The 24,404-nt window shown below is 59.4% G+C and overlaps 1 protein-coding gene across 7 annotated transcripts in view; it reads left to right on the top strand.

Annotated features, from left to right (window-relative positions):
• EPB41L1 (erythrocyte membrane protein band 4.1 like 1) overlaps positions 1-24,404 on the top strand; it is a 64,393-nt gene that overhangs the window by 34,240 nt on the left and 5,749 nt on the right. For 3 of the 7 annotated variants that reach the window (XM_058850617.1, XM_058850618.1, XM_058850619.1), the window contains 19 exons: positions 1,351-1,541; positions 2,115-2,279; positions 4,856-4,960; positions 5,037-5,079; positions 5,715-5,790; positions 5,954-6,172; positions 6,260-6,347; positions 6,602-6,754; positions 7,455-7,552; positions 7,700-7,875; positions 8,370-8,518; positions 10,834-11,025; positions 16,474-19,017; positions 19,551-19,658; positions 20,750-21,148; positions 22,450-22,542; positions 22,891-22,971; positions 23,159-23,221; positions 24,141-24,236. In XM_058850617.1, the coding sequence (XP_058706600.1) occupies positions 1,368-1,541; positions 2,115-2,279; positions 4,856-4,960; positions 5,037-5,079; positions 5,715-5,790; positions 5,954-6,172; positions 6,260-6,347; positions 6,602-6,754; positions 7,455-7,552; positions 7,700-7,875; positions 8,370-8,518; positions 10,834-11,025; positions 16,474-19,017; positions 19,551-19,658; positions 20,750-21,148; positions 22,450-22,542; positions 22,891-22,971; positions 23,159-23,221; positions 24,141-24,236 (5,022 nt within the window). In that variant the 5' untranslated portion in view covers positions 1,351-1,367. The remainder of the gene's footprint in view (positions 1-1,350; positions 1,542-2,114; positions 2,280-4,855; positions 4,961-5,036; positions 5,080-5,714; positions 5,791-5,953; positions 6,173-6,259; positions 6,348-6,601; positions 6,755-7,454; positions 7,553-7,699; positions 7,876-8,369; positions 8,519-10,833; positions 11,026-16,473; positions 19,018-19,550; positions 19,659-20,749; positions 21,149-22,449; positions 22,543-22,890; positions 22,972-23,158; positions 23,222-24,140; positions 24,237-24,404) is intronic. The other 4 variants (XM_058850620.1, XM_058850622.1, XM_058850621.1 and 1 more) reach the window with 4 other exon arrangements.

The raw sequence follows: 24,404 nt of genomic DNA, 5'->3' as shown, positions 1-24,404 counted from the left end.
CTTCCAAGATACCTTGCTAGCCCTTGCTGCGTTGGCATAAAAGGTTTCAAAACCATAAAGGTTCCAAAAAGACATGTTGAGCATCCCGGTATGGAAAAGTGCTTTCCCCGCCCTGTTCCTGGCCCTGGGTTTGTTTTTCAGGAATCCACAGGGTCCCACACTGGCCGTGGGAACCCAGCGTGCTGCTGCTGCTGGGGTGGCCAGAGGGGAGCAAACCAGCCGGCCCGGATGTGAGCTGTGGAGCTGTCCATGTTTGCCATTTCCTGTGTCAGTGCAGCCTTTCCCTTGACTCACACCCTGGCTTTTCCTCCCACTCCTAGAAAACACCAAGTGAGGGTTCCAGCCAGTGCAGGCGTGTGGGAGCAGGGGGTCAGGGCAGCCCCACTGGCTGTGGTGCAGGGATGGGGTGTGAGGCTGTGCTCTTGCCCATGGTGGGTCCCTGTCACTGGTGTCCCTCCCCACTGCTGGCTCTTGTCCTCCAGCTCAGAGTATGAAATCCTGTGTTCGTGCTGCTGCCACCAGCCCTTTGCAAAGCCACCTCTTGGCACAGACAGGGATCAGGGTCTGGCAATGGATCTGTGCATGGACAGGGAATTGGGGTCTGGCAGTGGATCTGTGCATGGACAGGGATCAGGGTCTGGCAATGATCGGTGTATGGACAGGGAATTGGGGTCTGGCAGTGGATCTGTGAGTGTCAGGGATCTGGGTCTGGCAATGATCTGTGCATGGACAGGGATCAGGGTCTGGCAATGATCTGTGCATGGACAGGGATCAGGGTCTGGCAGTGGATCTGTGCATGGACAGGGATCTGGGGTCTGGCAGTGGATCTGTGCATGGACAGGGATCAGGGTCTGGCAGTGGATCTGTGCATGGACAGGGATCTGGGTCTGGCAATGATCGGTGTATGGACAGGGATCAGGGTCTGGCAATGATCTGTGCATGGACAGGGATCAGGGTCTGGCAGTGGATCTGTATCAGGGATCTGGGTCTGGCAATGATCGGTGTATGGACAGGGATCTAGGGTCTGGCAGTGGATCTGTGCATGGACAGGGATCAGGGTCTGGCAGTGGATCTGTGAGTGTCAGGGATCTGGGTCTGGCAATGATCTGTGCATGGACAGGGATCAGGGTCTGGCAGTGGATCTGTATCAGGGATCAGGGTCTGGGAATGGATCTGTGCATGGACAGGGAGTTTGGGTCTGGCAGTGGATCCGAGGAAGGCAGAGACGGGCACATCCCAAGCCTGTCCCAGCCTCCCCGAGCAGCCAGGGCATCCCAGCCGGCGGCTGCCCGGGCAGCATGCCCCAGCCCCGGGTGACACCTGCCGTCTCTCCCCGGTGGCGGTGAGCAGCGCGGTGACCGGCGGTCATGACAACGGAGACAGGCCCCGGCTCTGAGGTGAGGAACGCGCAGGAAGAGGCTCCGCAGCAGCAGCTGGGGGCGGCCGCCCAGGGCCCCACGGCCGCGCCCAGCCCCGCCGGCCGCGACACCGACCCCAATGAGAAGCTCGGGGCACAGCCCGACACCCGAAACATGGAGCCGGTGAGTGGGTGACGGCTCTGAGAGGGGACAGGCAGGAGGACACGGGAGGGGATGGAGAGGAGAGGCAGCGCTCGCTGGCGGCCGCCGTGAGGGAGCCCGGGGAGGCGGGCGCGGCCCTTGGGCCCGGGGGAGCCACCCCGAGAGGAGCTCCTGAGGCGGGGCCCGGGCGGGCTCTGCCCCGCTGCCCTCACGGCTCCTGGCCGGCGGGACAGCCCGCGGGAGCCGTGTGGCAGCCTGCAGTGCCTGAGGGGTGGGAATGGCCCGGCTGGCCGGGCACGGGGAGGGACTGGGCAGCGGTGCCATGTCCCAGCTGAGCTGCCCGGGCTGGGCTGGGAGCCCCAGCTGCACCCCGTGTTTGCTGGGGAGCTGCTGCCTGGGCAGGGAGGAGGATTGGGGTGCTCAACTGACCGCAGGTGTCCGGTCTCCAGGGACCCGGGCTGAGCCTGCAGTGTGGCTCAGTGGAACTGGCCTTGGCTGGGGACTGCCCTGCTGTGCTGTGCAGAGCCTTCCCCCTCTGCACATGTGTCCTTCTGGCAGTGGTGCCAGGTAACCCTCTGTGTGTCCCTGCTCCAGGGCACAGACATGGAGGACAAGGACTACAGTGAGACCGATGGACTGTCTGACAAAACAACTCCAAGCAAGACCCAGAAGTCACCCCAGAAAACCACCAAGAAAGTGAAGAGTGCCCTGTGCAGGGTGACCCTGCTCGATGCGTCCGAGTATGAGTGCGAGGTGGAGGTGAGTCCCAGATTTGGGGGCCTGTGCTGTCACCAAGGAGGGCACACTCCTGGGACCCTGCCCAGTCCAGAGAGTTCTCAAGGACAGGACTCTTCCTAGGACAGCTTTTTAGTACTTCTGTCCTGGGGGAAAACACCCATAGAAATAGCCATTTAAGCTGAAATTTCAAAATTAGTTAAAAATCTGGAAAGAAAGACTCTTGCAGGGAATTTCAGCCCAGTGAAACCAAATTTGGCAGCTACTCATAAGAGAAAACAATGTCTAAGTCAGAAGTTTAATGGCTGGGGATAGAGCTCTGCCTGGCAGCTCAGGCACCTGGCAATGGCTGCAGGATGGGACAGAGGGGACACACACCTGGCAATGGCTGCAGGATGGGACAGAGGGGACACACACCTGGAAGAAGCCACCTGAGCACTGGGAGATGCTGCAGGGCTGCTTCAGCTGCCATCAACACGCACACCTCTCCCTTCCAGGACAGCTGGGGGACACCCAGGATTCACTCAGGTGTTTGTGGAAGGTTCTGATGGCCCTGCCAGGAGAGCAAGGCAGCAGGGAGCAGGACCCCCTGTTCCTATCTCCAGCACTTGCTGCTGTCTCCTGTCTCCATACTGGGAAGGCAGTGCTGCACCATGACATTTTTAAAGACTGACAATTTTGCTTGAAAATGAAAAGCTAAGATTGTTCAGGAACCTGAACCTCAGGGATCTGAGAGCCTTTGCCAGAGAGGCTTTTGCCCTGCTCTGGCCAGTGGCACACAGGTGTTTGCTGGCAGCACAGACAGATCTCTGTGTTGTGCTGCCTGCCCCAGGGCTCGACTGCCCAGGGCTGATGAACAGAGGAAGGGTGGGAGCAGGGAGCACCCCAAGGCTGGCTGGGGGGGGGATGTGGCCCCTGCCCATGGCATGGGAGCAGGGTCTTTGGTCCCTGTGCTCCAGAAGCCCTGGCTGTCATTTTAGCAGTAAAATTGGTTGCAAAGCTGTGGAAAGATGGGTTGGCCCCAGGATGAAAATCTTCCTGAAGAAGGAAAGGAGTGGAGCAGCCTAGGGGCTCATGAGCCCTGGCAGTCATCCTTCCCCTGACTTTTCCCAGAGCACTGTCCAACTGAACTGGGATGGCAGAAGAATCTCAGCTCATAGGTGCTGGCAGAGCAGAGCAGAGCAATGCCCCTCACCACGTCACCCAAAGATGTGCTCAACTGCTTTTGAAAAAAGCCACCACACAGGGGAGAGGGTTTAGGGTAGGAATGCTGGTGCTACATTTTTTCTGTTTCTGGCAGCCCCTGTTGGAATAATTGTGCCTTGTCCACGTGCTTTAATTAAACCTTAATTCAGTGAAAATCCAACAGGGGAGTAAAACTGTTCGGTGTGACACCCCAGCACATGCCATGGGTGAGTGCCTGCCTTCAAACCTGGGTCAGAAGGAGGGAGGAGACCCAGGAAGGGTCTGCTGGAAAAGCTCTGGAGGGCAGCAGGAGCCCAGGCTGTGCTGCTTGGTGCCCTGGGCTGCCATCCTGGGGGTACCCAGTGGAAGTGCTCCAGTACATAGATGCCTTGGAGAGGGGAAATGGGAGCTGCCAGGCTGAAAATAGGGGAGATGCACACTTGGGAAGGGCTGTTCTTCCATGGCCATGAGTAAACCTGGCCCTTGGTGCCATTGGTGAAGGGAAATTCAGGGGAATTCAATTGTCATCCCTGGAGTTCAAGGCCAGGTTGGATAGAGCAGCCTGGTGTAGTGGAAGGTGTCCCTGCCCATGGCAGGGAGGTGGAACTGGACAATCTTTAAGGTCCCTTCCAGCCCAAACCATTCTGGGATTCCTTGATATCAAGGATGCTCTCTATCACTCCACATGCTCCTGGCTCCTGGTGGCTCTTGTCATGCTGTGCTTGGGGATCCAGCCACCACTGCTAGCAGGAGCCCATCCCTGCAGCCCAGTGTGTCCCCAGAGTGGTGCCCCATCCCTGCAGTGTGTGTCCCCACAGTGGTGCCCCATCCCTGCAGTGTGTGTCCCCACAGTGGTGCCCCATCCCTGCAGTGTGTGTCCTCAGAGTGGTGCCCCATCCCTGCAGTGTGTGTCCCCACAGTGGTGCCCCATCCCTGCAGTGTGTGTCCCCACAGTGGTGCCCCATCCCTGCAGTGTGTGTCCCCACAGTGGTGCCCCATCCCTGCAGTGTGTGTCCTCAGAGTGGTGCCCCATCCCTGCAGTGTGTGTCCCCACAGTGGTGCCCCATCCCTGCAGTGTGTGTCCCCACAGTGGTGCCCCATCCCTGCAGTGTGTGTCCCCACAGTGGTGCCCCATCCCTGCAGTGTGTGTCCTCAGAGTGGTGCCCCATCCCTGCAGTGTGTGTCCTCAGAGTGGTGCCCCATCCCTGCAGTGTGTGTCCCCACAGTGGTGCCCCATCCCTGCAGCCCAGGACACCCTTTGGCACCGCTTTAGGGTCACACAGGTGATCCTGGGACTGCAAGGCTGGGATGTGGTGAAGCCCACGCTGGGTGAGAGCATGTTTTGGTGGTCACCTGGAGGGTGTCCAGGAGTCCAAGGGACCAGCTGACCATCAGCCTGTCCATGTCTCTGACAGAAACACGCCCGAGGCCAGGTGCTCTTTGACATGGTGTGCGAGCACCTCAACCTCCTGGAGAAAGACTACTTCGGCCTCACCTTCTGTGATTCAGACAGCCAGAAGGTGAGCACGGGGGGTCCCTCTGCAGCCACCCCCTCCAAGCTGTGGGCCTCCCTGACCTGCTGTCTCCTCTTTGCAGAACTGGCTGGATCCTTCCAAGGAGATCAAGAAGCAGATCCGCAGTAAGTGCCTGGGGAGGGTCTGTCCTCCCCAGCCCCGGGGTGTCCCATGGGGCTCCTGGATGGCTCTGTTTGGCTGTCCTGTGGCAGATCACCTCCCTGCCTGCCCTGGAGGGGACCTTTGGCAGCTGGCCTGGGGACAGGGACACTGTTGCTCATTCAGCTGTTTGTTACCCACCTTGTCTCTTACTCATGACAGGTGGGGGAACAAAGCCACTGGACAGCTGGCTGAGACTTGGTGCCACTCTGGGCACCACCTGCCCTGTGCAGCGGGGACAGGGATGGTGGGGACAGTGAGGGGACCTTGCTGGGACAGGTGCTGGGGTGCATTTGCCATGGTGTTGCCTTGCTGGGATGGCAGAAGAGCTGTTGCCCAAGGTGTCACCTTCACAGGAGGTCACAGGAGCTTGTGGCTCCTGCAGTTGCGATGCTTTGCTGTCTGCAGCTCTTTGGGAGCATTCATCAAGTCGTGCTGGAGTCCCAAGGGCTGTGCCTCTGGCAGCCTCTAGAGTCCCCTTGTCCCTGCCCTGTGCAAGGCTTGGAGGGAGCGGCAGGATACTCAGTGGACACATGGGTGCTCCTGTGCCCTGTGTGCAGCCCCATGGGTGCTGTCCTGAACTGCTCTCTCCCCTCCCCAGGTGGGCCCTGGAACTTCGCCTTCACTGTGAAGTTCTATCCTCCAGACCCTGCCCAGCTCACAGAGGACATCACCAGGTAAGGACCACGGGCCTCCTTCCCAGAGAGTCCCAGCCTGCTGTGGGGTGGACAAGTCTCCTTCCTGGAGAGCCCCAGCCTGCCCTCGGGGGGCACCAGATTCCTTTCTGGGGAACCCGAGCCTGCTCCTTTGCCCCAGTCTGACCGTCTGCCCCTCCTGCAGATACTACCTGTGCCTGCAGCTCCGTGCCGACATCATCACGGGGCGCCTGCCCTGCTCCTTCGTCACCCATGCCCTGCTGGGCTCCTACGCTGTCCAGGCTGAGCTGGGTGACCACGACACCGAGGAGCACGTGGGCAACTACGTGAGCGAGCTGCGCTTCGCCCCCAACCAGACGCGGGAGCTGGAGGAGCGCATCATGGAGCTGCACAAGACCTACCGGTGAGCCCCAGGAGGGGACAGCACGGGACAGCTGCCCCATGCCTGTGGGGCACCCAGCCACGTGTCCCCCTCTCTGTCTCCCTGCAGGGGAATGACCCCTGGGGAAGCAGAGATCCACTTCCTGGAGAACGCCAAGAAGCTCTCCATGTACGGGGTGGACCTGCACCACGCCAAGGTACGGGACTGGGGGCTGCCAGAGCACTGCCCATTTCCAGCCTGCTCCTGCCCACCTTCCTCCTGCAGGGAAGGCTCCTGGCATGGCTTTGGGTGGCACCAGAGAAGCTCCAGAGATAACCTCCACCAGCCTGTGGTTCAGCCTCTGCCCCCCAGGCCCCCACAGCACTGAGCAGCAAGGACGTGGCACTGCTGGCCAGGCTGGCTCTTGCTGAGCTGCTGACTTGTCCCCTCCTGTCCCTTTGCCTCCTCCAGGACTCCGAGGGCATTGACATCATGCTGGGTGTCTGCGCCAATGGCCTCCTCATCTACAGGGACCGGCTGCGCATCAACCGCTTCGCCTGGCCCAAGATCCTGAAAATTTCCTACAAGAGGAGCAACTTCTACATCAAGATCCGCCCGGGGGAGGTGGGTGCCAGGTGCTGGTGCAGCCCCTGGGTACCTGGGTACCTGTCCTGAGGGGTTGGGGCTGATGGTGAGGATTTCCTCACCTGGCTCTGGTCTCTGCTCCAAGGATCCCACATTTATGACCATGCTGTTCAAGAAAGCACATTTCTGTAGCATGGATTTTCTTTCATGTTCTCTTGTGACTTCAGCAGCTGAGGGACCCCAGGTTCCCATCCCTGACAGACATCATGACCCTGCTGGTGTAGGGAGCTTGCCCAGGAATGGGGGTTGAGGGCCATTTTTGTCATATCTTCACAAGGTTTTTACATTCATTTTCAGACTTTATTTTCATTCATTTATGATGGGAAAATGCATTTCCACCCACTCTTTCCAGCAGGCTGGAGGGCAAGGACAGCACACCTGGTAGTGATCCCTCAGACCAAAACAGTTGGAAAAGGTTTTTGTTTCTTGAGGGAATTTATCTTGCACTGAAAAGCCATTTACAGCTGAGGAAAGTGCTTAAGCCAGAGGTGTGGGGTGTATTCCATCACCCTGCTGGGTGCTGGGCATGGACCATCCCAGCATGGATTTGAATAAGATTTTTGAGGGTCTTTTGCGTGGTCACAGCTCCTGCCAGGGTAACCTGAGGACCTTGGCAAGGTCCTGGCATGTCCCCCGGGGCAGGATGTGCCTGTAACAGCCTGTCTCTGTCTCCCCCAAGTATGAACAGTTTGAGAGCACCATTGGCTTCAAGCTGCCCAACCACCGCTCAGCCAAGAGGCTCTGGAAGGTCTGCATAGAGCATCACACCTTCTTCAGGTGAGGAACCTCCTCTAGACCTTCTCCAGGCCTCCTTTCCCGGAGGCAGACACATTCCTGCTTCTGCTGCAGCGGGTGCACAAGGGGGGCAGTGCCAGGGAGCCTGACTGGGGCTCACTGACAGCCTCCCACCACTGTGACCCCTAGGCTGGTGTCCCCAGAGCCACCCCCCAAGGGTTTCCTGGTGATGGGCTCCAAGTTTCGGTACAGCGGGCGCACGCAGGCGCAGACGCGCCAGGCCAGCGCCCTCATCGACCGCCCCGCGCCCTTCTTCGAGCGCTCCTCCAGCAAACGCTACACCATGTCCCGCAGCCTGGACGGAGGTATGGCCGCCTGGGCACGGGGCACACCGCTGCACTGGCAGCAAGAGTCACAGCACAGCGTCACAGCAGCATCAGGCTTCCTTCTGGAGGCTGTCCCCAGCCACATCCCCCTGGCACAGGGGCTGTCCCCACCCCAAGGGATAGCTCAGACTGTGCATGAACAGGGGAACGTGGCAGGGCTGGGGTCAGGCAGCTCAGGGACACATCACCCCCTCCCCTGTGCTCTGAGACCCCTGGGACCACCTACCCCAGGTGTCCTCCTGGGGCAGGAGTGGAGTGGCAGGGCTGGGGTGACCTGGCTGTCAGAGCTGGCAGGACCAGGGGAGCTGGGGCAGGAGCTGGGTGGCAGGGCTGGGGTGACCTGGCTGTCAGAGCTGGCAGGGGCAGGGGGGCTGGGGCAGGAGCTGGGTGGCAGGGCTGGGGTGACCTGGCTGTCAGAGCTGGCAGGGGCAGGGGGGCAGGGCTGGGGTGACCTGGCTGTCCCCCATGTGCAGAGTTCTCGCGCCCAGCCTCCGTCAGCGAGAACCACGATGCCGGGCCTGAGGGTGAGAAGCAGGATGAGGACGGTGAGTTTGGCATCAGGAGACGCTCTGAGACAGAGGATGAGGAGGTGACCACCCCGACGAAGATCAAGGAGCTGAAGGTACATCCGAGTGGGCAGAAGAGGGGGGGGTTGGAGGGGTAGGCAGGCAGAGGCTGGGCACAGGCAGCAGGGCTGCACTGCAGGCAGGAAGGGTCACCTCCAGGCAGGGTCCCTGCAGCCCTGTCAGTGTCAGCTGTGCCCCAGGCTGGTGGGACCCTCGGGATGTGGCTCTTGGCCCCACTGGTGGAAGTGGAGCTGTCACAGGGGTTCAGCTTAACTTGGATTCCCCAGAGCTCTCCAGGTGGTCTCAAGGCTCATCCCCAGGCAGGGCTAGACCTGGGAGCAGCCCAGTTCTGGGACAGGGATGGGGACAGGCTGAGCACATCAGTGCCTACCACTGCCTGGGCACAGCCCACCCCCTCCTGCCCTGGTCCCTGGGCTGTCCCAGCCCATTTCAGCCCCATGCTGGGAGGGGAGGGGGGTCCCTACCAGCCTATCAATTTAACTGTGGTGTTTGTGACAAGTGCCCTCAACTGACCCTGCTGGTTACTTTTAACCCTCTCTTTGCTGCCAGCCGGAGCACGAAACAACCCCCAGGCACAAGCAGGAGGTATTCTCTCTCTGGAGTATCTTAGTCCTCATTGGTGCATCATATTGTCCATCCTTCCCAGAACAAGTCTGTCTGTCACCCTATTTACTGGAATACAAGATGCACCGGGCTGGGGGTTGGGTGCTGGAGGAGCCCGAGGAACAGACAGCTGGGGATCAGCTGTGGCATCTTCTATCCCACTAAGTAAGGTGGTCCTGATCGTGCCTGTGAGCAAGAGCCCTCCCAAGGGCAGGAGAGCCCCTGGCCCATTGGGATGACCTGGCTTCTGCTCGTGTTCCTGACCCTGCCATGTCCTCACCTTGTGTCTCCTCTCCCGTGGAGCTGGTCCCATCCTCCTGCTGGCACCTGACCCACGCTCTGCTCCTGCCTCAACCCAAGCTACCTCATCCCCCCCCTGCCCAGCTCTCCTGCAGCCCCCTGAGAGCTGGGCTGGGGCTCCCCAAGCACTGTGGCTGCCATCCCACCCCACAGGGGCCAAGAGGCTCTGAGCTGCCTGGGGGAGGCCAGCACTGACACCAGCCCTGTGCCTGCCCACCCTGAGAGGGGCTGAGCAGAGAGGGAGGCTGAGCCCTCCCTGCACAAACTGTGCCTGTGGTGGCCCCATCAGGAGCGATTTGTCCTGGCCTCCAATCCGGGGCTGCTCCCTGGGGGATCCGCTCTGTGAGCAGAGATCCCAGCTGGAGCTGCCAGTGGGAGCAAGCAGGGCCAGGGGATGGGGTTGGCCACGCTGGCACCACCCAGGCTCGCTGTGCAGACCCACTGGAGGTGGGCACCGGCCCCGACCCCGCCCACCTCATCGCTTGCCCACTGCATGTGCATGTGCTGCACCCAGCCCAGAGGTGGGCACACCTGAGCCCTCCTCAGCTCGGACATGCGGGGCCAGGGCGGGACTTTTCCTGAGCTGTGCTGAGCCTTCAGCATCTGGAAAATTTGGTGGGGCTTTTTCTGGGACTCTCACGGGTCTCTGCTCTGTTGCCGAGGAGGTACCAGGGAGGTGTTTGGGGGCCTCCTTTTGAACCTCAGGAGAGCTTTGGGTTTGGGTTGGAGGCAGAAGCCAGGTTCCTCCTGGGAGCTGGTTTGCCCACCTCTGCAGCGGGACGAGGGGGCCACCCAGCGCCTGTGCCCTCACTGAGCTACGCTCTGACACCTGACCCCTCTCCCCTGAGCACTCTGAGCTGTCCTCTCTCCACAGCAGATCAGACCTACCCCACCCTGGGCTGGTCCACAGGGATCCAGGCCTGGATCCATGCTGGACATCCCTGCCCAGCCCTGGACTTCCACCCCTTTGTCAGAGCCTGCTCTGGAGGAGCTCTGCTGGAAATGCCACTCCCCTGCCTTTCTGAGACAGAGCCTGGGCTCCCTTAGTGCCTGGTGCCAGACAACAGCACAGGCTGCTGGTGTTTCCAGAAGAGCCCCATTCCTTGCTGATCCCAAGGGAGAGCCCACTGTCCCCTCCAGGAAGCTTTAGCTTGTCCCCAGCCAGGAGGACGTGAAGCCCTGGAAATGCCACCAGGCCATGCCATGCCCTTGACCTGCCACACACATTCAGCCCTGTGCTGCCCTTCTGCTGCTTCCTGCAGGGAAAGAGCTGCTCCCTCTCCTCCAGTGAGACCTGCAGACCTTGGTGCCCCATTACTCTCCTCATTTGGTTCCTGAGACCCTAAATTCCAGCCCAGTGTGACACCAAGCCTCCCAGACTCCCTGTTCATCCCTTTGGATTGGGCTGCTGCTTTAACCATCACTCTCTTCCTCTCTCCTTCCCAAGTTTTTAGACAAGCCAGAGGATGTTTTGCTGAAGCATCAGGCCAGCATCAATGAGCTGAAGCGAACCCTGAAGGAGCCCAACAGCAAACTGGTTCACAGGGACCGGGACAGGAGGCTGCCTTCCTCACCAGCCTCTTCCTCTCCCAAGCACGAGGATGAAACACCAAAGGGAACCCCTGAAAAGGCCACTGAGGTTTGTTCTGCTGCTTCTCTTCCAGAGAGGATCAGGATCTGTTGGGGAGGAGTCCTTCAGCTCCTGTGCTGCCCTGAAGGAGCATGGTGGGAGCGATGTGCTGGGGACAGGGATGTTGTTTCTAAGTTTTTGAATCATTTTCACTCCTGAGGGGGGTCTCCCTGGGCACTGCAGGAGACCGAAGAGCCCTTGTATGGAGGTGTTTTGGGGCTACCTGAGAGGTGGGCTGTGCCTCTGGTGGCCCGTGGGGTGAGGTTTTGCTCACTCTTCTCAGGAGCAGCCTGTGGGGCAGTGCAAGCACAGCTCCTGCCTGGGAGTGTCCCATGGTGCTCTCAACATTGGAAGCTGGGTGATGGGAGGAGGTGGAAGAAGAGTGGTGCCACACTGGCATCCCACACTCACATCCTCCCTTCTGGGCATTCTGCACCCTGGCTTTGCACTGGGACCATGGGGCAACAGGAGAGTGCTGGAATGGGGGTGCCAGGACAGAGCCCCCAGTGCTGGAGGGGTGTGGATGTGGCACAGCTGGGCTCTGTGGACTGGGGCCTGCTGGGCTCAGTGCAGGCAGTGTGTGACAAGAGTGTCCCCCTGCCAGCCTGGACAGCCTGTCCCTGCCAGGGACCCTCCCTACCTGCTGTCCCCTCGGCAGGGCTCTGAGCCAGTGCTGTGCCTACAGCAGGAGAGGGGGGGTGCCACACGTGGGGCTGTTCTGCCCTGGCTGCCCTGGCCATGGAGAGGGCATGGGCTCTGCAGGGAATTTGGGATGTGCCCATATTCCCACTGGGCCCCAGCACTGCCCAGAGATTGGGGCTGCAGGGGGGCTGTGGCCCCTGACAAAGCACTCAGCTGGGAAGAAGAGGGACTTCCCCCACACTGCTTTTACCATGGAATATATCAGGTGCAGAGATGTGAATGGAGCATCTAGAGCTGGCACAGCTGTGACCTCTGTCCATCTATCTATCCATCCTTCCATCCATTCATCCATCCGCTCCCCCACCTGCCCACCCTTTGTTTCTTCATTCCTTCTCAAATTCTCCCTTTCTCTCTCTCTCTCTCTCTCTCTCTCTCTTTGTCTCTCTGTCTCTGTCTCCCTCTCTCTCCCCGTGGGTGCTGGGGTTTCCGTGCTGGCACAGACGATGGAAGAGGACACCTTAGACGATTTTGCATCTGAGCATGGAGCTTCCTTAAGCATGGAGTCTTTCACACAGAAAAGCCTTGTCTCCTCTCCTGAGGTTGTGACCATCCCCTTTCTCCCCCACCTCTCAGTCTCAATGTGGGGGTCCCCAGCCTGCCAAGGGGTCCTGTGGCCTCTGAGCAGAGCTGCCCATGCCTGGGTCCCCTTTCTGGTGATAGGCAGGACCCTTCCAATGGCAGGGCTGTTGGTGAAACCTCTCCCCTGGCTGTTCCCTGGCTGGATTCTGAGATATGTTCCTGGAGAGAGCTCCCAGTGCTGCTGTGGGGCCATGCAGGAGCCCAGTACTGAAGGTCCCAAGGCAGGGGTGACCTGATGGCCTGGACACCCAGGTGACTGCTCCAGCAGCCTCAGGTTGCCCTGGCTGCAGCTGGAGTTCCCTAGGCCCAGGCACCCTGACAAAGGCATCCTTGGACTCCTGCCTGTGCACAGCCAGGTCACGCTCCATCAGTGTGAGGAGTGTGAGCTCTCAGCACCCTCTGTGTGCAGGTTTAGCTCAGGGAAGGGGACAGCCAAGAGTGGTGCCTTCACTGAGCAGAAGCAGGCTGGGGTTTGAGCCTTGGTTCTGGAGTGGTTGGTCCCAGGGACACACAGTGCTGGGACACTTGTCCTGCCTGAGCACCCCAGAGGTGGGGGACAGGCTCAGCACACCCTTGCTCTGTGTGGATATCCCTTAGTGCATGCAGAAGTCACCAGCACAGGCAGGAGCCTGACCCTGGGCTGGCTGAAGCAATCCCCAGGAGGCAGGATGGGGGATCAGGGAGGGCTTGGGCACAGCCTGGGCTTCAGCAAGGATATGGCACCTTGAGTGGAGCAGCGGCATCTCCTGGTCCGTGTTGGCACCCTCCCCATTCCAGTATTTCAGAGCTGGAGGACAGATACAGCAGGTGTGTGCTACACACACATCTCTGGAGTTGGTCTCACCCTCGGCGTGCCTGGCCTGAGCTGGGGTGCAGGTGCTCAGGTGGCCTCACCAGTGGTTTCTCTTGAGGCATCTGTGACTGAGACTCAGCCCTGGCATGTCCCCACATACCCTCACAGGCCAGAGCCTGTGGTCTCCATGAGAGATTGATTCGAGGGGGTAACGGCACATCTGCAGAGCCTGGAGCTCTTGTCACTGCCAGAAGGTCTCCTGGTGCCCATGGGCTTCAGGCCCACTGAGGTTGGGAGGTCTGTCAGTTCCAGCCCTCTGTCCCCACTCCTGCTGGAGGACAGGAACACTGGACTGGGCAGTGCCGGAGCCTCTCCAGCTCCCTGTTTTGTCCCAGCATCTGATTCCCTCATTGTCCTTGCCTGAGGCTGTGCTTTCCTCTCAGGTGAGCTGGGTGTCCCTCAGAGCAGAGGAGGGCAGCAGAGGCACTGACAGAAGGATGCCCAGGGGAGAAGCCTCACACGTGCCCGGGGCTCTCTGAGGTTGTTGCCCCCATTGGCAGGGGCAGAGGCTGTCTCTGCTCCCTTCTGTCTCTTGTGCTGCCTAGGCCACAGTGGGAATGGCCTTCCCACTTGCTCCTGTCCCTAGAGCAGATGTGGAGGGAGGGAGGGAGGGAAGTGTGGAGGTCACTTATTCCTTGGGAGCTCAAGGCTGGTCTCTGGACAGACCCTTCCCAGCATCATCTCTCCAGAGGCAGCTTTGTTGTCATTCCATCCTCCAGCCCACTGACCTCCAAAGCTCATGAACTCCCTGCTTCCCTGGGGGATGTGTCCCAGTGTCCAGAGATTTGCTCCAAGCATCCCCCAGAGCCCTCAAGCTCTGGAGACACAAGGGCTGCCCTGAGCTGTGGCTGGAGCTGGCACTGAGCCCTCCAGAGCTGAGTTCACACCAAGGAGCTGGATGTCCCTTGAGCTGGGCTGTGCTCATCTCAAGAGTCTGAGGAAAAGGAAGAAGCTGGTTTGGAAATAAATCTGAAACTTTGGGGTTTTCCTGGCTGGTGAAGAGGTCATGTTATGGATGAGCACATTCTGGGGGTCAGACTCTTTGATCTACATTTATCTTGGGCCTTAACTCAGAGAAGGAGCCTGAAGAAACTCATCTCCTTTGCCCAGGGAAGGTCTTCTCCAAAGGACTCTGATTTGCAGCTAGAGAAGAGGGATGCCCACAAGCTGTCCATCCTTGTCCTGGCTGAGAACGGGTTCAGCAGTGGGACAGCAGGGCAGGAGCAGGAGAGAAGCTGCTGCACCCTCAGGAAAGTGAGCGGTGTCCTGGCTGAACAGAAGGAGGGAGTGCTGAGGGAATGAATGCCAGGCACCAGGCTGGGCTGTCAGCAGCCCACTGAGCCTCCCAGTTAGGGGTGATGCTGCTGCCATGGGTCAGACCCAACTGGGAACAGCCCTGGTGCAGCTGCTGCTCCTGGCAGGCACTGATGTGCTCTGTTCCGATTTCCGTGGACTGGGAAGGAACAAAAGGTGTGCTGGAGGCAGGTGTGGAGGAAGGGAGCTGGAGAGCAGCTGGTGCAGGGTAAGGGGCTATGGGAGAGGCTCGTGCTGGAGGGGGTCTCCTGCAGACCCTGCTGCTCAGTGGGGCTGTCTGGCCAGGGCAGTCTCTGCCAAGGATCCCTCTGGCACCAGAGGAGGAGGGTGCCCTTGCTGCCCATCCCTGTGGATGTCCTGGCACTGCAAGGAGCTGGTACCTCCCTGCCCGCAGGGGTGGGGTGTTCTCTTGGGGGCCCACAGGCTGTACCCCAGGGCAGCCCTGGGGTGCTTCCCTGAAGGCTCCTGGGGACTTTCTGGGGCATAGGCAGAGCCTGGGGTAGGGGCAGGCAGGGGGCTGCAGTGAGGGCAGGAGCAGGGCCTGCAGCACTGTGCTGAAGGAGCTCTGCTTCCTTTGGCACCTGGCAGAGAAAGCAGCAACTGGGAATGGCATTTTTCTGCTGGAGGCTTTAACTGATTTCTCATTTCCTTGTGGAAGCTCTTCCACTAGTAACTGGTTTTCCTCCTTTCTTTCTCTCCTCTAATATTATCTTCCCTTTCCTCCCTCTGCTCTGCTCCCCTCTGCCCCCAGTTTCCCCTTCTCCAGTATCAGTCACTAGGTTTGCATTTTGGGTGCAACTGCTCCAGACATTTCCCTGCCCCCTGCATGGGCTGAGGCTCACGTTTCCATGGATCACTGTTCCTGCTTGGAGGGAGAATGGACAGGCAGTCCCCTCCCTGAGCCTGGAGTGCATCCTGGTGCCCTCGAGGGCCATCCTTGCCCCTGCTGCAGCCTGTGCCCAGGCAGGCTGTGCTGTGAGCAGTGCCAGCCCCACAGAGAGCCCCAGCACTGCCCTCCTCATGTGCTGCCAGGGGTGGCTGAGCTGCCTCATGGTGCAGATGTTCTCCTGAAACTCTATTCCCATGCTGTTCCAACAGTGGCTGGATTTTAGCAGTGCTTTGTTCATGGCACTCATGAGGCCTTTAGCTGACGTGCAGGATGAGCTTGTGGATGTACAAGGTGTCCCTGGCAGCAGTGACCTGGTGTCCCCTGCTAGCAGCATGGTGACATTCCTGCTGTGGCCGTGCTGCAGGATACTCCATAGCCTTTCCTGAGCCCATAGTCTTTTACACTTTCACAGGTGACAGTTTCTGAGCATTTGGTTTCAGCATGGCTGGGTTCTGAGGAGATGTCCCTGATGAGCTGGAAAGGAGGGATGGCCTTGGGGGGAATCTGAGCTGCAGCATCTGGTAGGAAAGGGACAGGGCCTTGCTGATGGCTTCAGGTGGTTTCTTTCCCTGCTTGTGTTCTTGGCAATCTGGTAAATTCTTAGGGCACATGGATGAGGCTGAGAATGAAGCTATCCAAAACCATTGCTTCCAATGAAATCTCATCCCTGGGAATTGCCAGAGCCAGCTGAAAACAAGGGGGCAGCCAGCCTCCAGAGAGACCCTGGTGGCTGTTAACGTGTCTGATGGGAGCTCCACTCCCACTGTGTGCCACCAACAAAGCCCCAGCTATTGCAGGTGTGTCAGGGAGCCACCACCCAGAGCAAAGCACTGTCCCCAGAGAGGACACTGGCTCAGTCCCCAGTGTGGCATCAGCTCCTTATTTCCAGTCCCTCTCTCCATCAGTGAGTTGCCAGGCTCTTTGTACAGTCTCAACTCTGGCCTTGATAAGAACAATAGTAATAATAATAATAATAATAATAATAATAATAATAATAATAATAATTACAATGACGTAGCCAGCCCTGTGCCAGGCAGACCAGCTGTGCCACTCGTGCCAGCAGCAGTCGGGGCCGGAGTGTCTGATGCGTTTAACTCTTCTTGCTCCAATTGCAATACAGGGCTCGGAGCACTGGGTATTTATAGAGAGAGAAGCCCCTAGGCTGGAAGCTGTAGCTCTGAGGAAAACTCTGAGAGCCAAGACGGAAGAAACACGTGCAGGGACCTCGGAGGGGAACACAAGTGGGAGCCTGACGAAAGTGGAGGTGACAGTAGGGAAAGCCAAGGACATGGCAGGCCAGGAAGAGCCTGTGGCTGCAGCCTTGGAGACGAGGAAGAGAGCCAAAATGATTGCTAGTCCTGAGGATTTTGAGTCTGTGTGGGAGGATGAGCTCTGTGAGAAGGAAAGCAGGGGTGAGTCCAGCCCGGGAGTGGCACCTCTGCCCGCCGAGAGCGTGGAGAGGGAGCCCCAAGAGCCGGGCAAAGGTGCAGCCACCAGGGAGCCAGGGCCCTGTCAGCAGCATGAAGAGAGGCAAAGGACCAAGATTTTGGAGCCAGAGCCTCCCCAAGGAGAAGGTGAGGTGCTCTCCAAGGAACGTGCTTCTTCAGCCTTCAGGAAGCAGGAGGCCAGAGTGCCAGCCACAGCCCCAGAACTCCTGAAAATTAAAGTGAAGGCTGGCGACGACAGCTCGGAGACTTCTGCAACTCAGAGGATCATCTACTTAGGAGATCCAGAGGGGGAGGAGAAGGACAGTAAAATGCACCTGGTCTTGGACACTGGTGGGTGGCTTGGCTTGGACGAGAGACCAGAAGCCCAAGTAAACACATCCGGGGGGAGATCCGAGCACGTGGCACCCGTGGCAGAAGGGTTCCAACCCCTCTCCTCAGCAAGTCACCAACACAGGACAGAGTCTGGAAAACCCACTGGAGCACCAGAGCTGCCTGGGATGGGCTGTGATGGGACCAGCCTGGGGGGACGTCCCCTCTCAGGGTGGGAAGAGCTGTCCCTGCAGCCAGAGAAAGCAGCTGGTGCCGGGGTGCCTGGAGGAGCACCCATGGGAAGTGAAGCCCTGCTGTGTTCCCAGGAGGTGGAACCAGAGGAGACAGAGCTGCAGAGCTCAGTGGGAGGCTTGAAGCCGTGTGGCCTGGCAGGGGATGGCCCTAGGGCTGAGGAGCACAGAGGGAGCCCAGCACAGTCCCCAGACATCAGCCCAGCACTGGAGGGGCTCTCGGGAAGGGTTGGAGCAGACAGTGACAGGGAGGAAAGTGCCAGAGTGGTTCTTCAGATGGAAGAGATAGAGCCCAAGTCACCTCCATCATCAGCTAGTCCTCAGCAGGGCCACACTCACACCATGGGGCTGGAGGGGCACAAACCCAGTGCTCCTGTCCCTCCACCCCTTCCCCAGAAACCCAGCCCAGTCCCTGCAGAGCCTGCAGGCACGGAGCCTCAGGGCACAGACCTGTCCCTGGGCACCAGCCCTGCCAGAGGGGTGGCCATGCCTGAGGGTGTGAGCCCCTCCATGGAGGTGGCACTACCCATGGGCACCGACCCTGAAGTTGAAGAACAATCCCAAAATGTGGAATTTGCCTCATGGAAACCCCATCAGGGGACAAGTCCTGTTACCGGAGAATCACCCCAAAACACAGACACTGCAGCAAAGTTGATCCAGGTTAAAGACCTGGCCACAAGGGAGGTGGTCCAGGACATGGACACAGCACAGAACAGCATCCCTGCCACTGAAGAGCCACTGCAGGAGGAGAAGCCCATGATCAAGGAGCTCTTCCAGGGCTCAGGGTCAAGGAAGCTGACCGGAGATGAAGGCTCTGGGATGGAAGAACTGTCCCATGACAAAAGCCTTGGCATGGCTGAGCTGCCCCGCAAGGGAGAAGAAGCAGAACACCAGACTGAGACAATCCTGAGAGACTTGCCTCTCCACACTGCAGATCCCAAAGCGCAAGAGCCACACTGGAACTCGGAGTTCAGTGTGGGACAAGATCTGCAGGGTGGGAGCTGGACAGTCCCAGAAATCACCAGGGACAGTGACCTGGCTCTGGGGCAGCCACCACAGGATGAGTCTCCTCCCAGAGCAGCTGCTGATGTCCCACACTCCCAGTCCTTGGAAGCAGGACTGTGCCAAGGAAGCGAGGTATCCCAGCTCCCTGCGCTAGTGAATGAAGATGGGGCGGGGCAGTCAAGTGGTGGGACACATCCAGCAGAGCCTGGGGTCTCAGTGTGCATGGCTGGGCTGGCAGGAGCTGTTCCCCAGGAACACGGGGATGCTACTGTGGCCCTAGGAAACCAGCAGGACAGCAAGAGCTTCAGGGATACCTCCGTGGCCTCCAAGATCAAGATGTTTGAGCAAGGCGAAGTGGAGCAAAGGGTGGTCCAGGAGGGACAGGAGCCTGAAGCTGAGACATCGCTGACAGCAACGGAGACAAATCTGGCACGGAACGCGCCTTTGAGCACCGTCCCCGCCTCACCCCCTGCAGTGGGACCTGTGTCCAGTGTGGGCTCCTTGGCCCTTGGGCAAGGGGCTGGTTCAGGAGACACCTCCCAGCCTCGCTCCCTGAAGGAACATGTCTCTGCTGACCCTGAGCATGAAGAAGACAGTGCCGACCTGGCCTCGCCTGACTCTGGCTGCGAGCTCACCCTGGCTGAAGCCGTGGTAACTCCACTGAACCGTCTGGACGGGACATTCGTGCGCATGTTGTGTGGCTCTGCCCGTGTCCAGTGGCTCCTCACACATCCATTGACTGGCAGCAGGCGCTTTGCATCCCTGTCCTCTCTGTCTGTGTGTGTGGTCAGGCTTCACTGGCTGCATGCGCGGCCGCTGCCCAGTCGGTTCATCAGCTTTTGTTTTGCGCCCCCCAACATTTTGGCTCCCTGGAGAATGCCGCTCGCTGAAGCCAGGAGGGGCACCCGAGCTCCGTGGCCGGGAGCAGGAGCGGGCGCCGGGGGGTGGCTGGAGGAGCTGGGACTGTTACGGACACGCAGCCCCAGCAGCGGTGTGCCCACGCTTCCAGCTTCACCCCTGCATTTCCTACGTTGGTTGATACCCCTTCTTGCTTAGCTCCCACCCTGCCCTGCCTTCAGCAAGCTGGTGGCTGGGTGATGGAGTAGCTTCCCTCGCTCTTGAGAGCGCTAGAGCAGCTCCTGCAGAGTTCATCTCCTTCCGACTAACCCTTTTCTCTAATCCAGAGCAAATCTCAGGAACCAAGTGGGGAAGAAAAGGATTTATGTGACCCATCAGTAAAATCCAGCCTGAAAGAAGAGAATGTAAAGGCTGCTGTTCCAGTGGTCTCACAGGTCTCAGTGCTGTCTTGCTAAGTGCTTCTCCCGGCAGTGTGAGCGCTCGCCCTGCGGCCAGGGCTGTGCTGCCCCTCCGCTCCCCTTGCAGGGCTCTCTGTATGTATTGGTCAGACACCCCCAACACGTGTCTGCAGGTGTGTTCCTCGGGGCTGCTGGACACCCTGTGTCTCGTCCATACCTCTCAACCTCCCACAGTGCTGAGGGAGGGGTGTGCTGGCACCTGGGGGGATGGCCCTGGCTGCGAACGCTGGAGCAGAGGCCAGGGGTGGGGTTTCCTCTGGCATCGGTGGGCTTAGAGCTGTTCCTAAGGGACAACTTCATGGCAAAGTGTGGCAATGGGACACGTCCCCTCCGATGGCAGAGTTGAGAGGTATGTCTGTGTCTGGAGAAGAGTGGATGGAGGGAGGTCATCCCTTGGCTCTGGCCATGCTGTCAATTCCACTGACCAGGACACCCTGAGACTCACCTGAGGCCTCTGAGGGGCAGGTGGTGTCAGTGGGACAGACTCACCCCGGGGCAGCTGTTGGGCTGGACCTCCCCCCAGGGTGATGCTCCACAGGATGTTCAGTGGAATTGGCTCACTCCTCCTCAGTGGAATTGGCACCGTCCTTCGCTTCTCCCTCACCGTGCCTGGCTGATGGGCCCTTTCCTTTCAAACTCTTCTCTCTTTCTTTCCCTTGTTTGTTTTTTTTTGAGTCACTGACATCCGATAGCCCTGCGTCTGAGCTCTTTCTGAATGTCTCCTATCAGACCCATTGTTTTGCATTCATCTGCTTCCACCAGTGCACTGAGGTGCCTCCAAGCTGGCCAAGCTTTTTTTTCGTCTGACCGAGCCTTTTTGAGATGATTCATTGCCAACAAACATTTGGCACAATCCAATTGAGTCACCTTCTCTTCCCCAGCAAAGCCGCTGCTATCAGAAAGGTTTCGGTCTCCATGCTTGAGTTGTGTTTGACTCTACTCTGTGATGTTTGCTGCAGCCTTCCTCCTCCTCCTTCCTCCTCCCTCCTCCTCCTCCTGCTGTGTCCTTGCCAGCGCTGCCCCGCGGTGCTCACGGCCCCGTGTCTCCACGATTGTGTCTCCTTCAGAGAGCGGGCGTGAGGGAGGGCCCTGAGGAGAGGGTGAAACCGCCCCGGCACAGGGCCCCTGAGAGCGACACCGGCGACGAGGAGCCCGACCAGGAGAAGGACTCGGTCTTCCTGAAGGACAACCACCTGGCCATCGAGCGCAAGTGCTCCAGCATCACGGTCAGCTCCACCTCCAGCCTGGAAGCGGAGGTGGACTTCACTGTCATCGGGGACTTCCACGGCACAGCCTTTGAGGACATCTCCCGGAGCCTGCCCGAGCTGGACAAGGACAAGAGCGAAACGGAAGATGAAGGCCTGGCGTCCTTCCAGCACACTGACAAAGTAGTTTCCGGACTGGAAGAGGATGTCAAAGGCAGGGATAAGGTCTCCCAGCCCAGCCCAGATGTCTCCCAGCCAGAGGTACACAGGGACACCACTCACCGGGGCCGGCCCGGTGCCATCGTGCCTCCGTGTCCCTCGTGCCCGGCGCTGCCCGGCGTGTGCGCGCTCCCGGCTGGTTTTGGGGAGCATGCTGGCTGCCACCCCCCGTTCCTGCCCGCTGCACGCAGTGTCTGTGTTGCATGGCTCTGTCCCGTACTTTGTGCATCTCCTAACCGGGAGGAGCCACTGTCACCTCTTGGTCCCTGTCCCGCCCTCAGCCCACGTGGCACTAACCATCAGAGTTGTCCTTGTGTCCTGCATGAATTCAGTGACCAGTCTGTAGTGCAGAGCCACGTGCTGCTCACTAACCTCTCTGGTCATGCCAGGGCTGGGAGGGATTGGCCTCGTGGAGCCACCCTGGAGCTCATGGAGGGTCGCTCTGTGCTGGGAGGGATCACAGCAGGGCTAACAAAATTGCATGTGCATGTGTGTGGGGCTGAGTGCACGCACGGGGTGGAACAGCAGAACCAGCCCCTACTCCATGTGGCCTTGTCTCTGTGCTTATCTCAGCCACCCAGGGCAGCCTCCAGCCCTGCAGGTAAGTCCCCAGTGCTGGCCAGAGCTGCTGAGGTTAGTCCAGACCTAAAGCCAGCAAAGAGCTGCAGAATTAGAGGGAGCTGTCTCTGAACCAGCCTGGAAACCCTGGTGCTGTGGCTGTGGGGGATCCGCTCCATGGCCAGTGTGGGCAGGGGGCTGCTGGCTCAGGAATGCTGAGCACTGGTGAAGCATCCCCCATGCAGGAGCCCTTGGCAGCTCCAGTTTCCGACAGTCTGTGTCCATTCCCCTGAGGCTCTGACACCCCCGGTGTACCCAGAGCCATCAGGAGCTGGTGCAGATGACAAAATGGCTGCAGCACATGCATGAAACTGGATTGGTGGGTCTCACTTGGCTTTTGAAGAACAGTTTGTCCTTATCCATGGTATCTATAAATCTATCCAAAAACTGCCAGGGACAGAGCAGCAGGCCTGATTTGGGGTGTGTGGGTTCCTGGGTACTGTGGGTGGTGCCCATCTGTCCAGGGCAGCAGCCCAGCCCTGCTGTTTGCCCAGGTGGGACTCAGTGTGTGACACACAGGACATCGTGTGTGGCACCTGCAGAGGAGCAGGGCAGAGATGCTCTGCCAGGGACTGGTGCACAAGGAGTACAGAATCAGAGTCTGGGTTGGAAGGGACCTTAAAGGTCATCTCTTTCCAGTGCCATGCCATGGACAGAGCACACAGGGCTGTTGGCATCGTGCCCCAGGGCCTGGCTCTGCTGACTCTCCGCTGTTCCTCCTGCAGCCTTCAGCCCCAAAAGCGGATGCTGTGACTGTGAAGAAGCCCGAAGCAGAAGGCTCCACTCCCCATCGGGTCAGCACCACAGACACAGCCCAGGTGATGTGGTGGCCCCTCAAAGCCTCAGCCCACCAAAGCCTGTCCCTGCTAGCAGTGCTGGGAGGGTGGGGGCTTTGTGGGGTGGTTGGGGACCTCTGCTCACCCTTTGCTTGCTGAAGTCCCCAAAACAAAAACTAAAGCCCAGCCAGAGGTGTTGTCTGAGTGTCCCTGGCCCCACCTGCCATGCTGCTGGGCAGTGCTGGCACACAGGAACATCGATAGGGGGTGACAGCCACCGGCTGTCCCTCACTTCCTCTGGCAGCAGGGATATGGCCACACTGTCCCTGCGAGTGTCACCCACTCCCTGGTGGCACCTACAGGCTCACCTGGTTTCCTTTGCCCTGGCAGGTGGATGGAGGCACCCCAGGCAGCAGGGACACCACCACCACTGCCCAGGTTGGCACCACAGAGACAGCACTGGTGACCTCAGTAAGCGGGGCTGGCCCTCAAGGGGTGGGAGAGCCACTGTCCCCTGTGGTCCCTCTGCTCCAGCAGGAGTGACTGGGGCCAGCTGTGCTGGGGGGACCCTGCCCCACTGGGGGTGTCTGGAGGGTGACACCTGCCACATTTGCCCCATGCCAACACAAGCCAGCGTGCCCATCTGCTCTTCTTTCAGGATCACGGCACCAAGGCTGGCAAAGGGGCCGCTCCCAGCACAGACCTTCGCTCCCTGTCACCGGTGAGGGGGGACGTGGTGTCACAAGCCAGGCCAAGTTGGGGAAGGCAACCCTGTGGGGCTGGGAGTGGGTGGGATTGGTCCCACTGGGTCCCCTGCTGTGTTCCCAGCACTGGCACCTGGCTGATGTGTTGGTACTGGGAAGAGCAGAGGGACACTCAGAAGATTGGGGAACAAGAAGTCAGGAGACCCCAGCCTGTGGGCTTTTGCCTATGCCAGATCCATACCTTTGCATATCTGCCTGAGGAGGGCAATTCCCAAAAATACTCCAGTCCCTGGTGCAGTGGGCTGAGATGCATTCAGCCCTGGGTGTCCTGCAGGGTCACCCAAGGACACCCACAAAGTCTCCTGACTCCAGTGGAGGTGATGGCCACCAACCATGCTGCCCAGCACAGCCCTTCCTCTGGAAAGGGATTTCTACTCCATCCCCTTGTTTTGATGGAGTCCAGCCTGGCCAAGCACCAGGTGCTGCCCCAGGCTCATCCCTTTGTGCTGCAGTGAGAGCAGAGTTAGCACTGGGGCTGGGGTACCAGCTTTCCTTCCCAGCTTTCCTTCCCAGCCTTCCCAGCCCTTGGCACGCACAGGGGGATGGACAGAGACAGAGGCAGCCTGAGAGCTCAGTGCTAGAGTGGCCCTGAGGGTGGGTGAGGAAGAGCCAAAAGCAGCCATGAGACCCTCTATCCACTGCAGAGGCCCTTTCCAGCAGCTGTGGGCCTGGGATAGCTGTGGAAGCCTCTCCCTGTTCCCCCCAAGCCCTTGGTGCAGTTGGAAGCACAACTCGGTGCCTTTTTCCCTTGCCACGCTCTCCCCTCCCGTGCTGGGCTGAGTGGCTGCATCCCAGTGGGAAGGTCCTGGCTCCCTGGGAGCTGGGCTGGGGGCTCCCCCAGCACGTGGCCCTGCCTGCACTGCTCGTGTCCCGCAGATCTCCGGCGGCTCCGCTGGGAAGGAGGTGCTCACCAGCATATTCAGCGCCACCGCGGAAACGCTCTCCACTTCCACCACCACCCATGTTACCAAGGTGAGAGCAGCTCCAGGGCTTCCTGAGGACTACTGGAATTAGGGAATGGGTGGATTTATATTGTGATTGGTACAGCAGAAAGAGCCCCTCTCCTCCCAACAAGAGCTGTGTGCTTTCCCATGGGAATGGCGATCCCACAGAGTGCTCTGTGCCCTGGCTGCTGCCTGT

The sequence above is a fragment of the Poecile atricapillus genome, chromosome 15 (assembly GCF_030490865.1).
Source record: "Poecile atricapillus isolate bPoeAtr1 chromosome 15, bPoeAtr1.hap1, whole genome shotgun sequence".
NCBI lineage: Eukaryota > Metazoa > Chordata > Aves > Passeriformes > Paridae > Poecile > Poecile atricapillus.
The sequence above is the reverse complement of the archived record's forward strand: the minus strand, read 5'-3'. Positions and strand labels throughout refer to the sequence as shown.